At 29.2% G+C, this 13379-nt stretch overlaps 2 protein-coding genes across 2 annotated transcripts; one reads left to right on the top strand and one right to left on the bottom strand.

The window, feature by feature from the left end:
- The first annotated feature begins 4987 nt into the window (after positions 1 to 4987).
- LOC107010766 (probable WRKY transcription factor 45) lies at positions 4988 to 7752 on the top strand. The gene is made up of 2 exons (XM_015210048.2): positions 4988 to 5260; positions 7314 to 7752. The coding sequence occupies exons 1-2, from the start codon at positions 5061 to 5063 to the stop codon at positions 7507 to 7509; spliced, it is 396 nt and encodes a 131-aa protein (XP_015065534.1). The 5' UTR covers positions 4988 to 5060; the 3' UTR covers positions 7510 to 7752.
- Positions 7753 to 10258: 2506 nt separating this feature from the next.
- LOC107008683 (protein SMG9-like) lies at positions 10259 to 13114 on the bottom strand. Its single transcript, XM_015207818.2, has 2 exons — positions 12974 to 13114; positions 10259 to 11804 (listed from the first exon to the last, which is right to left on the bottom strand). The coding sequence occupies exon 2, from the start codon at positions 11579 to 11581 to the stop codon at positions 10367 to 10369; it is 1215 nt and encodes a 404-aa protein (XP_015063304.1). The 5' UTR covers positions 11582 to 11804; positions 12974 to 13114; the 3' UTR covers positions 10259 to 10366.
- Between the last annotated feature and the right edge of the window lie 265 nt (positions 13115 to 13379).

Raw genomic sequence — 13379 nt, 5'->3', positions numbered from 1 at the left:
TATATATATATATATATATATATATGTGTGTGTGTGTGTGTGTGTCTGTGTGTGTGTGTGTATGTATGTATAATTCGCTATACATATATAATTGAAGCGAATTGTATAAAACGAGAAAGAGAGAAATTATATACAATTTGAATTTGTATAAAATGAGAAAGAGAGAAAGGCAAAAGAGACTTGGGCAGGGAAATATTTGTATTGTATAATTATAAGTGTATAGGACGAAAATGAAAAAGAGAGAAAGACAAAAGAGGTTTGGACAGAGAATATACAATTGAATCGAATTGTATAAAACAAGAAAGAGAGAAAAACAAAAGAAAGTGGACAGGGGAGTATTTTTATTGTATAATTATAAGTGTATAGGACGAAGATATATGTATTTGCAAGTGTATATACAATTTTCTCTTACTTTATACAAACCGTAACACAATTTATACAATTCGTTTCTGTTTGTTTAGCTATAAAGGCGAAGGTGGCGAACGAGATATAGGAGAGGAGAGAGAAGGGAACAAAAGTATATGTAGATGTACAATTTTTTCTCGCTATATACAAATAGAAACACATTTTATACATTGTGTTTGTATAAAAGTGAGAGGAAGCGAGCGAGAGAGGAGAGTGGCGAGCAAGAGTTTGAGGGAGAAAGCTGATTGACAAACAGTTTGTTATGGGGCACAATTAAATCAAAGTGTAATTATAGCATTTAATTTAATTTATTAATTTATCGTTATATATAATTTTCCCTAAATAAAGAACAAAGTTCATATAGTCGTGATCAAGTACCATGTCAACTTAGGCTTTGGGGAGAATCATAGGGATGATGCATTAGGCCTTAACGGCCCAAAATCACGTCTTGAAGGCCTATACTACACGGTGAATAATTTGGGCTTTGTTGATAAATTTAGGGAAACTTTCACATATAGCCATTTAAAAAATAATAAATTATTGGAAAAATTATATATAATAGCAAATTAATAATCTAAAATAAATGGAGTAGCTAGGGTTTGATTTAATTGTACTCCATGGCAAATGTTTGCAAAAAATTGTCAGGCGCCTCTCTCCCAAATATCTCGCTCGCCACTCTCCTTCAATCTCTCGCTCGCTTCCTCACTTTTTATACAAACACAAGTGTATAAAAATTGTTTCTAATTATATAAAGCAGAGAAAATTGTATAAATACATATATTTTTGTTTCTAAATACATATATAAAAATATATGTATTTATACAACTTTCTCTACTTTATACAATTAGAAACAATTTTTATACACTTGTGTTTGTATAAAAAGTGAGAAAGCGAGCGAGAGATTGGAGGAGAGTGACGAGCGAAATATTTAGGAGAGAGGCGCCTGACAATTTTTTGCAAACGTTTGCTATGATGCACAATTAAATCAAACTCTAGCTACTCCATTTATTTTACGTTATTAGTTTGCTATTATATACAATTTTCCCTTTGTTTTTTTATATTATACATAAAGTAGTGCTCTCGGTCGGTATGAAATTTGCTAAATCGGCCAGTTATGCTGGAACTCATCATCGACCAAGATTGCATACAAAGTGACTTGAATATCAGCCTAGCTAACCTATTAATGGTATTATCTGTTTTGAGTAAGATTTGTTAATAAAGTGAAGTTGGAAGAGTAGTATATTCGAGAATCAACAATGCATGCATTGGGAAAAGAAAACAAAAGAAATATTTAGCTAGAGATGTGTGGATGAACTCTCGTGGAACAACTGCCTCTTCATTTTGTCTATCACCAATACGAATAGAGTTATTCCATCCAAAATAGGGCTATAAATATTTTCTAACTCGTGACATTTTTATTTTTGTTCCCGTTATATGTTTGATTGGTCAAAATATTTTTTTAATTTTATTAAAAATGAAAAGACCCAAGTTTATTCATTAACCCGGTTTAATTTGTTGTGATGCGCACATGTTTGTTCCTAAAAGAGGGCATTGACATGTGTTGTAGCTTAAGCTCTTTACGAATATATTTTCAACCAAACTAAGCCATTATATAAAAAAATTTATCAAAGTAATACATTTTTCTAAAATTTTACAAAACTAGTATAAACGTATTTCACGGTAACGTTTTAGGGTATATTTTTTTAAAAAAAAACTAACAGCATTAGGTTGATATACGTTACTGTAAGTAACGTTTTACTCCTAAAACGTTATTTTCAGTAACGTTTTACTCCTAAAACGTTACTGTAAGTAACGTATATCAATCTGACGCCATCAACTTTTTTTAAAAAAGATATATCCTAAAACGTTACTGTGGAATACGTTTATACTAGTTTTGTAAAATTTTAGAAAAACATATTATTTTGGTGAATGGCTTTATATAATGGCTTAGTTTGGTCAGAGATGTTACGTCTAAGGATTATGAATTTAGGATAAAATTAATAACCTTCAAGATCCCTTGGACTCGTTCATTGACTTCCATAAAACTTCAATCTTTCAGTATATATGAGAGTTTTCCCTTAATCGTACTCGTTAATAAAAATTGAATTCTACTTTTCTGATTATTCTAGAAAATGAGATGATATTATGGATGTCTGGAGAAAAGAAAAAAAATGGTAATGAGTGGAAGGGATGTTCAAAGTTGAAACACTAATTCATATACTCCAATATTAAACATTATCCTATCTTTGACTACTAGCAAACAAAGAAAGAAATAATTAATTAAGAAAACAAATGGTTAATGAATTGCGATGGCGCTAATTGTTATTTGAGATTTGAATAATTAAGGAATATAGAAATTATATACTCTAAAATTCTGCACTATTATGAATATATGAATAGCATTACACTTTATTCTGCAGTCTGCACTGTACCTCTTCTCCCAACTACCCACTATATATATATATATATTATATATATTGCTCTCAACATTTTTTTTTTCTAAAAAAATTCCATCATCTTAATTAAAAATTAAAATGACATATTTTATTAAAATTTGAAATTAAAATATCTTTTAATCTTATTAAATTATACTCCTATATTGTTGTTGTTGTCAAAAAAAAAAAAAGTAGTCGAAAAAATTCTGGTGTCACGCATGACTGCAATGGTCAAAGGACAAACAGGAATTAATGCCGTCATATAAGTTAAAAACGGAGTAGTTATTCAAACAAATTGTACGTATACTCCATACAGTGTTCTCTTAGGTGGTTAAGTTATATGTTAAATTTAATTTGAATATATAATATACATAGGTTAAAATTCAAACAAAAGATTTACTTTAATTCTGTCGTACTTCAAATTAAATCAAGTAATTTGTTGGCTTTCTCTATCAAATATATTGACTCATGGGTGCTTCGAGAAGGACATTATATAGTGTGCAGACACAAGATTGGACTAGTCGTATATATCTAAAATCATAGTATTCAAACTTGTTGCGCAATTCATGACGCATATATATCTTGATTTATGTACAACATCACAAACTTTTATATGCATACAGCAAGTAACAAATTGAATTAAGGGTCCGATTGATTGAACATGAGCAGATATATTGAAAATGAGTTGAATAAAATATATCAATTATACATTTTTTTATATAGAAGTTAATTGACAGATAATATGAATATGGTAAAACACAAATTGAAAGAACTCATGAAAATTAACAAGATAACATATGAAAATCTAGCTTTTCTTTAAGCAGAATATATCCATTTTTTCCACCACTACATATACCTAGAGAATAAATTATAAGTACTCCCAATATGACATTTTTCATTTTTAAGAATCAAATAATGTGAATTTAATAAAAAATTTACACATAAAATCTTTAATTTTTAAAAATATATTTGTAAATTAATAATTAAAATATAAAAAAAATATACAAAAACTTTATAGTAAAAAATAGGCCATTTGAAATATCGAAATCCGAAAAGCACATGAATGGAGTAATTTTTTTATGTGACCAATTATTTTTACCCTTCTACAGCAGTACTATTACGAATATGAATAGTCGACCTTATTCCAAAGCACGTGCTCTATAGTACAAGTATTGTCTTTGTCCATTAATAACTCTTAAATTTAATGGTGTCATATATTTTTGTCCTAACTATTAACTTTTGGGGGCTCTAATAAATTCTTTATCAATAAACGCACCTAGTCAAAAATTGATGGTGTTTCTCTCGTCAAGAATAAAGATAAATTGGAACTCTGGGCAAGGAATTTAAGGAAAATAACACATATCAAATTATAAAGAGAATTCTTAGTAGTGTTGGGAGGAAACGATATAATGTGATGTTTTTTAAAGTACAATTTGAAAAAAGTTACTTAATAAAGTTGAAGTTGCACATGTATTTTTTTTAGCTTGAGAAAAGTAAAAGGTTCTTTAAGTTCATTTGGAAATACTAAAATTACTAGCTAATATTTTTTTTGCCATGTGAAACTTGGATAAGAATTATGTTATTAATTTCTACAACTCATGATGTGTTGTAGAAATATAATACTATTGTTTATTTTGTTGAAATATCATAATATAAACTGGCAATGAAACAAATATATTTATGGTACATTTGCTAATGGAATTAAACGTGTCCACCTTCTGAGAGTGTCCTCTTTTTTGTTTTTCTTTTTCTTCTTGACCTACCATTAATAATTTACTAATCCTTTTCTAATTAGTAATTTTGATATTTTTTTGAGATAAATGTTACTTATTATATTTCTTAAATGCGATCTAACCATATAGTTTTTAGAAATAGTATTTATACATTAAAAAAATTAGAGTGAAAATTAAATTCTCGCCAATAAGATTTCCTCTCAAAATGTGAATCGTCAAAGTTAACGATGACTTGAGCGATGGAGCCGCCGGGTAACTTTTCTAGTAGACACGACAAATACATTAGTACTACTCCCCTCTTTATTTTACTAATAATTGATGAAACTACGTTTGTCTTTCCTCGATCTACTATTATATATAGATATAGACATATGAGTGGTGTGTGCATGTGTATATATCTAATTTAATTATTAACTAGAAAAGCGATAACGTGATCGGATCGAGCCTTAGCTTGGATCATCTATCTATATATCTATCCTACTACTAAATGGATATTAATGATGTGGTTGTTGGTTCTGTATCCGAGATGATGCAAAATGATCATCGTAATTTGTTATCGGTTAAGAATAAGAAAATTAAGAAGCCCAGATTTGCTTTTCAAACTAAAAGTCAGGTTGATATACTTGATGATGGCTATCGATGGAGAAAATATGGACAAAAGGCTGTCAAGAACAACAATTACCCAAGGTACGTACGTACTAGTTATTTCATCATTTCTTCTAATTAGATTGTTATCACTACGTACCCAAAAATATTTTTCTGTGTTATATATGTATATAACCCCGTACGTACGTGCATATCATAAATTTTTGCTTGCATGACTGCAAACCACGTTAGAGTTGAAGAATATATATGGCGTGTGATGTCTTCCTGTCCGAGCAACCCACCCCTCTCTCAGCATTTGTTTTACTCATATGATTAGTTACTTCAATTCATGTCAAAGATTTTCTTTAATAATCTAGGTGTATGTTCATTGATCTATGATAATTAAAATGAGAACCCTAGCTAGCTACTACTTTCCTCTTATTCACTAATTTCATATTAACTTATCACCTTATTTACTCACTCGAAATTAATTAAATCCAATTAATGATATGCAAAGGGTGGTTTTGGTATATATATATATATATATATATATTATACTAGATATTAGGTGTCCGCGCCAGCGCAGGCCCAACGTATGTTAGATTTTTTTCTTCTAATTATGTGACACAAATGAAATTTGAAAATGTGAACTAAATTTTCTATATGTGGTTGTTTTTTTTGAAATTTTTGATTGTTAATTTATATAACTCTTTTGTCATTTTCGAATAATACATGTTACTCTATTTGTTTCATTTTATGGTATACAAGTGATTTTTTAGGAAAATCAACGAAATTTCTTATGTGGTCCTCACATATTTTTAATTGTTATTTTACTGTGATCATAAAAACTTTTTAATTCTTACGTTATTTTCAAATAATATATGCAACTTTTTTGTTTCGATAAAAATAAGGGAGTCAACCAAATTTCATTATGTTTTTTAACTATGTTTTTCTAAAAATATCTTAAATTGTTACATTGCGTTTTTAAACTTTTTATTATGTAATTTTCAAATATGTAACAAACTAGAAATTAAAACAAAGAATTAAAGTTTTCAAATCATTATATTTCATTTTTAATATACGACTCCATCCTTTTCAATTTATATGAACTTATTTTTTAATTTCATTTCAAAAAGAAAATAACTTCTGAATTTTAATTTTTTATATAGGATATTTAAGATCACAAAATTAAAAAATATATCAATACAAAAATTTAAATATACATATAACTTTTAGTTTTAATTTTGATCGATTCTACCTAATATTATACTTGATATATAATTATTAAGAGCTAAGCGTAATAATAATTTATTTACTTTTATATAATAAATAGATATCACAATAACTCATAAAATGTGAAGAAATAACAAAAATGAGGTAATACTAATATGAATAATTAAAGATGTTTCTAGAACTATTTAATTTTCTTGTTATATTGGTAGATTTTTGTTTGCATGAAGTTACATTTTTACCTTTCATCATCATTCACTTCACATATAAAATGATGTTTCTAAAATTATTTATTCTTGATAGATTTTTATTAATATGCAATAACATTTTTATTCTTGGTCGTCTTTATACAAATATATCATCCTATTCATTTTTATTTATAAAGTTACTTTGTAACATTTTCTTTAATTTCAATCTAATATATATTATTAATTTTATCAAACTTATTTATTTTCAAGTATATTAATTAGAACTAAGATAAAGATGAAAATAATTAATTCATTATAAATTTTTATATAAAAAGTAAACAATGAATTAAAAAAATATTAAGAATTAAATTAAAGTAATAGTAAAATAGAGTAATAATAAAATAGATATCACAATAACTCACAAAAGAAAAGAAAGTGAAGTAATAATAAAATAAGTTAATGGTAATAACAATAACTTAAGATGTTTCTAGAACTATTTAATTTTATCATTCATTCTTGGTAGATTTTTGTTAATATAAAATTACATTTATGCCCTTTATCATAATTCACTTCATATATAAAAAAATGTTCATCATTTTTCTAAATAGATATTTATCAGCGTGAAATTATACTTTTGCTCGTGATCATCCTCCCACTTCACTCTTCTGTATTATAGAAAATAGAAATATGAGTGGTCTGCCGAACTAAATATTGAAACATGCATGTACTGCACGCAGAAGCTACTACAGATGTACTCATGAAGGATGCAATGTGAAGAAGCAAGTACAGCGCCTTTCCAAAGATGAAACAGTTGTAGTGACTACTTACGAAGGAATGCATACTCATCCTATTCAAAAGCCCAGTGATAATTTTGAACAAATCCTCCATCAGATGCATATTTTTCCTAATCCTCCATGCCATTTAATTAATTAATGCTCTCTTATTACACTCTCAAAACAAATATTTACTACAACTGCTACCTAAGATCATTACTATATATATTTGTTTCTTTATTAGTATTAGTAAACTACTGTTTCACAGCTAATTAAATTCAACCTCTCTTCTACTTTCACCCTCAATTTTAAATTTTTGACATACATAACACCTTCTCTTTCAAAATTTTGGTGTTTCACAAATTCAGTAAAGGTACTTTAAGCAATTTTTGTGTTATTGGGAATAAGCTAAAAGTTTCTGCTATTTAAAAAAAAGCAAAAATAAATCCACAGACAAAACATTATTTTTCTCAAGATTAAAATATCATTATATATATATATATATATATATATATATATATATATATTTACCTATTTACAGTCATTTTTTAAGTTTTAGACCTCATACACCACTCCTAAACCTTTCTGAAACCTAAGGACGTTTCACTAGTTCAATTAGACTTGCTTCCGGACGTCTTGGACGTTTCTTGTCGTTTTGATTCTTAAACTTCATAAATGACTTATATACATTATATGATATTAAAACAGTGTCCTCACCGTTAGACAATCATCTTAGGCTCTAGAGTAGATCTTACACTTTTGGAGAGTTACATTTTCCCTCCCTTAGGAACATTCGTCCCCGAATGNAGAAGTTACAATAATATTTTACAAGATTAAAATAATAACAATTAAAGATTTCAACCTCCCAAAAAAGTTATAATATTGATTAAAAATTTCAACATTTACATTTTTTATCTAATAAAAATAAAATTTTTTATTTTTTTAATAATAGATATTTAAATTAATTTCTCTGTAAAATAAATTTAAAAACATTATAAGTACATTAACAGTTGTCTTTTTTTTTAAAAAAAAAAAATCAACTTTCAAAAACATTTTAAAAACAAAATTAGACAAACACAATTTGTTTGTGAAAAACTCTTTTCAAATGAATTAGCCAAACACAAATTATTTCAAATGCATATTTTTTGAAAAGCCATTTTTAAAATAATGTATCTCAAAATAAGTTGTTTTTAGCAGTAATGTCAAACAAGCTCTAAATATTATGATGTATATGCATCAGTTATAACTGCATTTTCCTATTTTTAAAAATACTTGGAGTAATTAAGTAAAGATGAACTAACAAAATTAGATTTTACTTTTGTAAGTAAAGATGAAAATTGAAAGAGTGAAAAACAAGTACGTTTAAATTCTCCTTTTCATTGGAGCATGGTCATACTTCCAATTTATATGATGAAAAGGAATAAGAAGGAATGTTTTCAAGGTCCAAGTATCGGTCTACATTCAGATCCAAGTAAATCTTTGCTGGGACTTTTTTAGGTAAATTAAGAAAACCATTTACCATAATCAATGATTTTTTGGATAAAATATTATTAACTTTTAGGTTATAAAACAACTTTCTAAGAAAACTATCCTTTTAATTAAGTCGCATTTGGATAATAAAATAAAAGAAACAATCTTTAAATTTGAGTGACGATTTTAGATATTTATTTGTTTGGTCTTGTAATGATCCAATCCAATCCAATCTATTCTAGCTCCTTCATATAATGACAATTTTAACAAAAAAGACTAAAACAGAGGTTTCCAACATCATTTTCTGTTCGTCATACTAATTAACCAACCGAAATTGTAAAGTCATTTTTGTGTACCGAAATCAGCTGTGCACATCTCTTTAAGAATATTTGCATAATCGATACATGGAGTTAATACATCGATAGGTTATTCAACTTTGAAAATTTATTTAGTAAAGTCATTAAACTTTGTTCTATATCAATAAAATCACTCATCTTAGACTTTTATATCAATAAAATGGAAATTTATTTAGTAAAGTCATTAAACTTTGTTTATATCAATAAAATCACCCATCTTAGACCTTTATATCAATAAAATCACTCAACTTAGACTTTTATATCAATAAAATTACTCAATTAAATTTATTTCTAAAATAAATTGACATAACAAAATAAATTATTTTTAAATCATGTTCATGATTGAAATTATAAATAAATAGCTCAAAATTCCTATTTCATTATAAAATAAAACAACAAAAATGAATGATAATTTTGAAATATTAAAATCAAATTTGACTTTCTTATACTTGTTTTCAATTTAAACTTTAAATACATTTTTAAAAAAAATCTCCAACTGCCTACTAATATTTCTCTGTAGGAATAAAAGAACACTGTATTGTAGCTATTTTCATTTAGTCCGTCAAATGTTGTGCGTGTACTAACAGCCAATGGGAATGTGAATACAAGAAAAATAACGAAGAAAAAATAAAAAATTCTGAAAGAAAATATTGTTATTTATTTTTTATTATTTTATTCTATAATGTAATAGTAATTTTAAGATATTCTTTTTATTATTTTAATTATAATCATGATCTAATAATCTATTTTGTCATGTCAATTTTTATTTTTTTTGATAAATTTAGTTGAATGATTTTATTGATACAAAAATCTAAGTTGAGTGATTTTATTGATACAAAATAAAGTTAAGTAACTTTACTAGATAAATTCACAAAGTTGAGTGACCTTTTGAGATATTAACTCTGAATACATGCTAGTAGAAGAATGCAAGTATATTTAACAAGACAATGTTTATAATGTCATAAACTCGTGAACCATGAAGTGACAACTAGTTGAGGGACTACCAAACGATTTAGTATTTTGGGAGCCTAAATTAGTCAGCATGTAGTATACGGATCAAAATCTAAAACATTGGGTTTCTGATGTTTTTTAAATTTTAAAGTATATGTAGGACTTGTAATAGAGTATGCGAAAAATCTTTCATAATTCAGTACCTTTGTTGTTGATAAACAGAGAAATTTAAATCTATTATTACCTCCTAAACATGCCTGAACTTTGAAGAGTTCTGCAATAGTCCACAATAATGGAAGAATTCCTAATAATTTCCCATATCTTGGCAGAATTTTTTACCCAATCACGCTCAGACACAGTCCTTGAGAAAGACGGACCTCTCTTTGACAAAACCTGATCCCGCAAATTCCATAATGCTGAAATGTGGCTTTCATACTGTGGCTTCAAGGGATCATCCTTATTTCTGGATGGAATAAGAAATAATTTCAAAAATTCAGATTCTCGACCAGCACATTGAATGTTGGAAGAAACAGCAGAAACTTGACTCTCTTTGGCAGTGTTGTGGTTTTCAGATCTCACAAAGGATGACGAGCAAAAGAATTGTGTGAGTGCCTTCTTCAGTTGAACAAGATTACATGGTGCTAGATCTTCAGTGCATAGCTTTGTATGCACAAAAACTGGATCAGCCATGTACTCTCCTCCACTATCTAGAATTCTGTCTCTGTTTTCTTTCTCAGAGCTTTGACGATGAGAAAGGGTTAAAGATGATGGATCAGGTATCCCATGCTTTAGCAAATCAACCGTTGACATGAGTTGCCACATGCTAGCATCATGGACTCCATCTGATACCACCAATATAATGTGACAAATGGATGCAAGAAGAACACCAAGCTGGATGCTCAACAGTTCATGAGCTAGCTCAGCTGATAAAGATTCACCGCTTATTATCGGTATGGTGGATGAGCCATCTGGTCTAATCATTTCAGCCAAAACCGAGGGGCTAAAAACAGGCTGTGTATCAAGCAGTATAATCCGTTCAGATGAAACCCGTGGTTCAATGCCAACCGTACAATGTTTCGCCATAGCCCTTGTTTCTTCTGTTTCTATGGCAAAAGGAGGAAGAGTTCCAGGCAAGCTAGCATCAAAACCATAAATTTCGTTCATTATCGTCGATTTCCCAACCCCGGGAGGGCCAATCACACCCACTACTGTAAAGTCCGTATTATCCGTTAGAAACGGGAGAAAACGATCCGTGTGGAAATCCCAGGTGTCAGAGAGAAGATTAAGAGATCCAACAGAAGGAAGACGTGGGCGGTGAGCTGCTGGATCATCGTCAGGTCCACCACGGTTGAACTTACCGGCGGAAACAAGTCCAGGTTTGGCTAATAGGATTTTGGGAGCTTGATGAGACACAGATGACTGATTGGAACTAAGATTTCCACCACTGCCTGCCATCAGTTCCCTTTTCTAGCCTGTTCTCCGATTTGGCTAAACTCACAGAGGTTGAAGTAGCCACAGCTTCTAATAACAATTTCAAAATGAGTCAGACTACTGGTAGTCCTCCTTGCAGCTTGAGTAGCTTATGCTCAGAGGATCGACCTTTAAACTGTAGGCTCTGAGCTCTGATAAGACCTAGAGCAATGGAGTTTATGCGGATTGATAAACATATAGCTCTCTTCTACAAAACAGGATGAACATCTTAGCTTGCTATCCAAATTAAAAAAGCTTCAGCTTGCCACTTTGTCAAGAAAGGATTAAGAAGCCTTTTGACGGAAATTGGCACAATACACTTAATGTATAACTAGCATACATTTTTTTCATGAATCATTGCATACATACCTACTATAAAATGAACCAGATCACTCAATGTATTGAGAACACTTCTGCTAGGAGTTTAAACATGACACCATGTTCAAGAGTCACAACACTCTTGCCTACACAGGGGGCAATCCTGTTCTTTCTTTTTATTTCAGAAGTTGGTATGTCTTAGACTCTTAGTTCCCATAGTGAATATGGATAAATTTTCTTATTAACAGACATCATAAGATAAGATGATTTTACCTATTCCACTTATAAAGAATTCTAAATTATGTCAAAAGATACAAATTTTGCACTAAAAAAAAGTACAATGTTCAATTTGAAAGACATATATTTGAATTTTTTTATTTTTTTTTAAAAAAGTAAGAATTTGTTAGAAATTGGGTTGGCTTGGAGGAAAAAGATCCATGTCCAACTGGGTGGCATAAAAGTTTGGGCTAAAACAGAACATGATATCAATAAGGGAACATGTGTTTGGTGGCCATTTTACCTGAGCACCAAACGTAATCATATATGCAAACTTGAACATAGTCAAAAATAAAATTAATCATAGGGACATCAATTGCTGCTTTTGAAAGCATGAAACACTAAACTAGCTATGGTATCCAAAAAACCGAAGAAACTAACCCAAAAAAAAAATCAAATTGTATATGTGAGCATGCTTATTAATATTGATGACTCAAATGACTTGAAGTGATCCCTTCATACTAATATGTGGCCGTACCTTTGTAAAAAAAGGTCAAATTGAAATTTCATCCAAAAAACTGTGAGCAGATTTTACAGAGAAGCATAAATTTGGGAATTTTATCAGGAAGAGGAAAGAAGCAAGAACGTTCTCAAAAGTAGACATAACTAAAACTACTTATTGTTAATTGTTAAGGCAGTCAATCACAGCCTCAGGAATTATCCATTCACAAGCGGCTAACATTTTGTCAAACTTGAAGCAGAATGCAAAAAATAAAAACTTCAACCAAGCAGATAAGAGACCAGATAGAAACTGGAAAGTGAAAGGTAAGGGGGAAGACATACACTTAGCGGCGAATTTGAAGATTGACGTCGCTCGTTCCTCTGATTGGTATCGCCTATTCCAATCTCAAGAGCTCTCCGATTTGTACACGAGCAAGAAACCTCAATGCTGGGCTTTGCTAACTTCTTTTGGGCCACAGAAATCCAGCCCATGAGTGTACTACCTTTTTGGGCTAAAATTTTCAAATTACTATCAACAACACAAATAACGTAAATACGTTTCATGTATTATCTATCTATCAGAGTTTAATTTGTGAATACGCTAAATTAATAACTAAATCTCATTAAAATATTTTTTAATCAATTTCAGTTTAATTGGTAAGAAAATCCTCACACCAATCGTTTGTGTGTGGATATTTATTTGTATAAAGAGAAAAAGCGTCTGCAATATAAAAGCACAAAGGTTAGT

This window comes from Solanum pennellii, chromosome 2 (genome assembly GCF_001406875.1).
Source record: "Solanum pennellii chromosome 2, SPENNV200".
Taxonomy (NCBI): Eukaryota; Viridiplantae; Streptophyta; class Magnoliopsida; order Solanales; family Solanaceae; genus Solanum; species Solanum pennellii.
The sequence above is the reverse complement of the archived record's forward strand: the minus strand, read 5'-3'. Positions and strand labels throughout refer to the sequence as shown.

What these genes read in the sequence shown, in the direction of transcription:
- LOC107010766 (XM_015210048.2), top strand. Translation starts at nt 5,061, where the DNA reads ATGGATATTAATGATGTGGTTGTTGGTTCTGTATCCGAGATGATGCAA. An exon ending in AAGAACAACAATTACCCAAG is followed by an intron (nt 5,261 to 7,313) that starts GTACGTACGTAC and finishes TACTGCACGCAG; the next exon opens with AAGCTACTACAGATGTACTC.
- LOC107008683 (XM_015207818.2), bottom strand. Translation starts at nt 11,581, where the DNA reads ATGGCAGGCAGTGGTGGAAATCTTAGTTCCAATCAGTCATCTGTGTCT.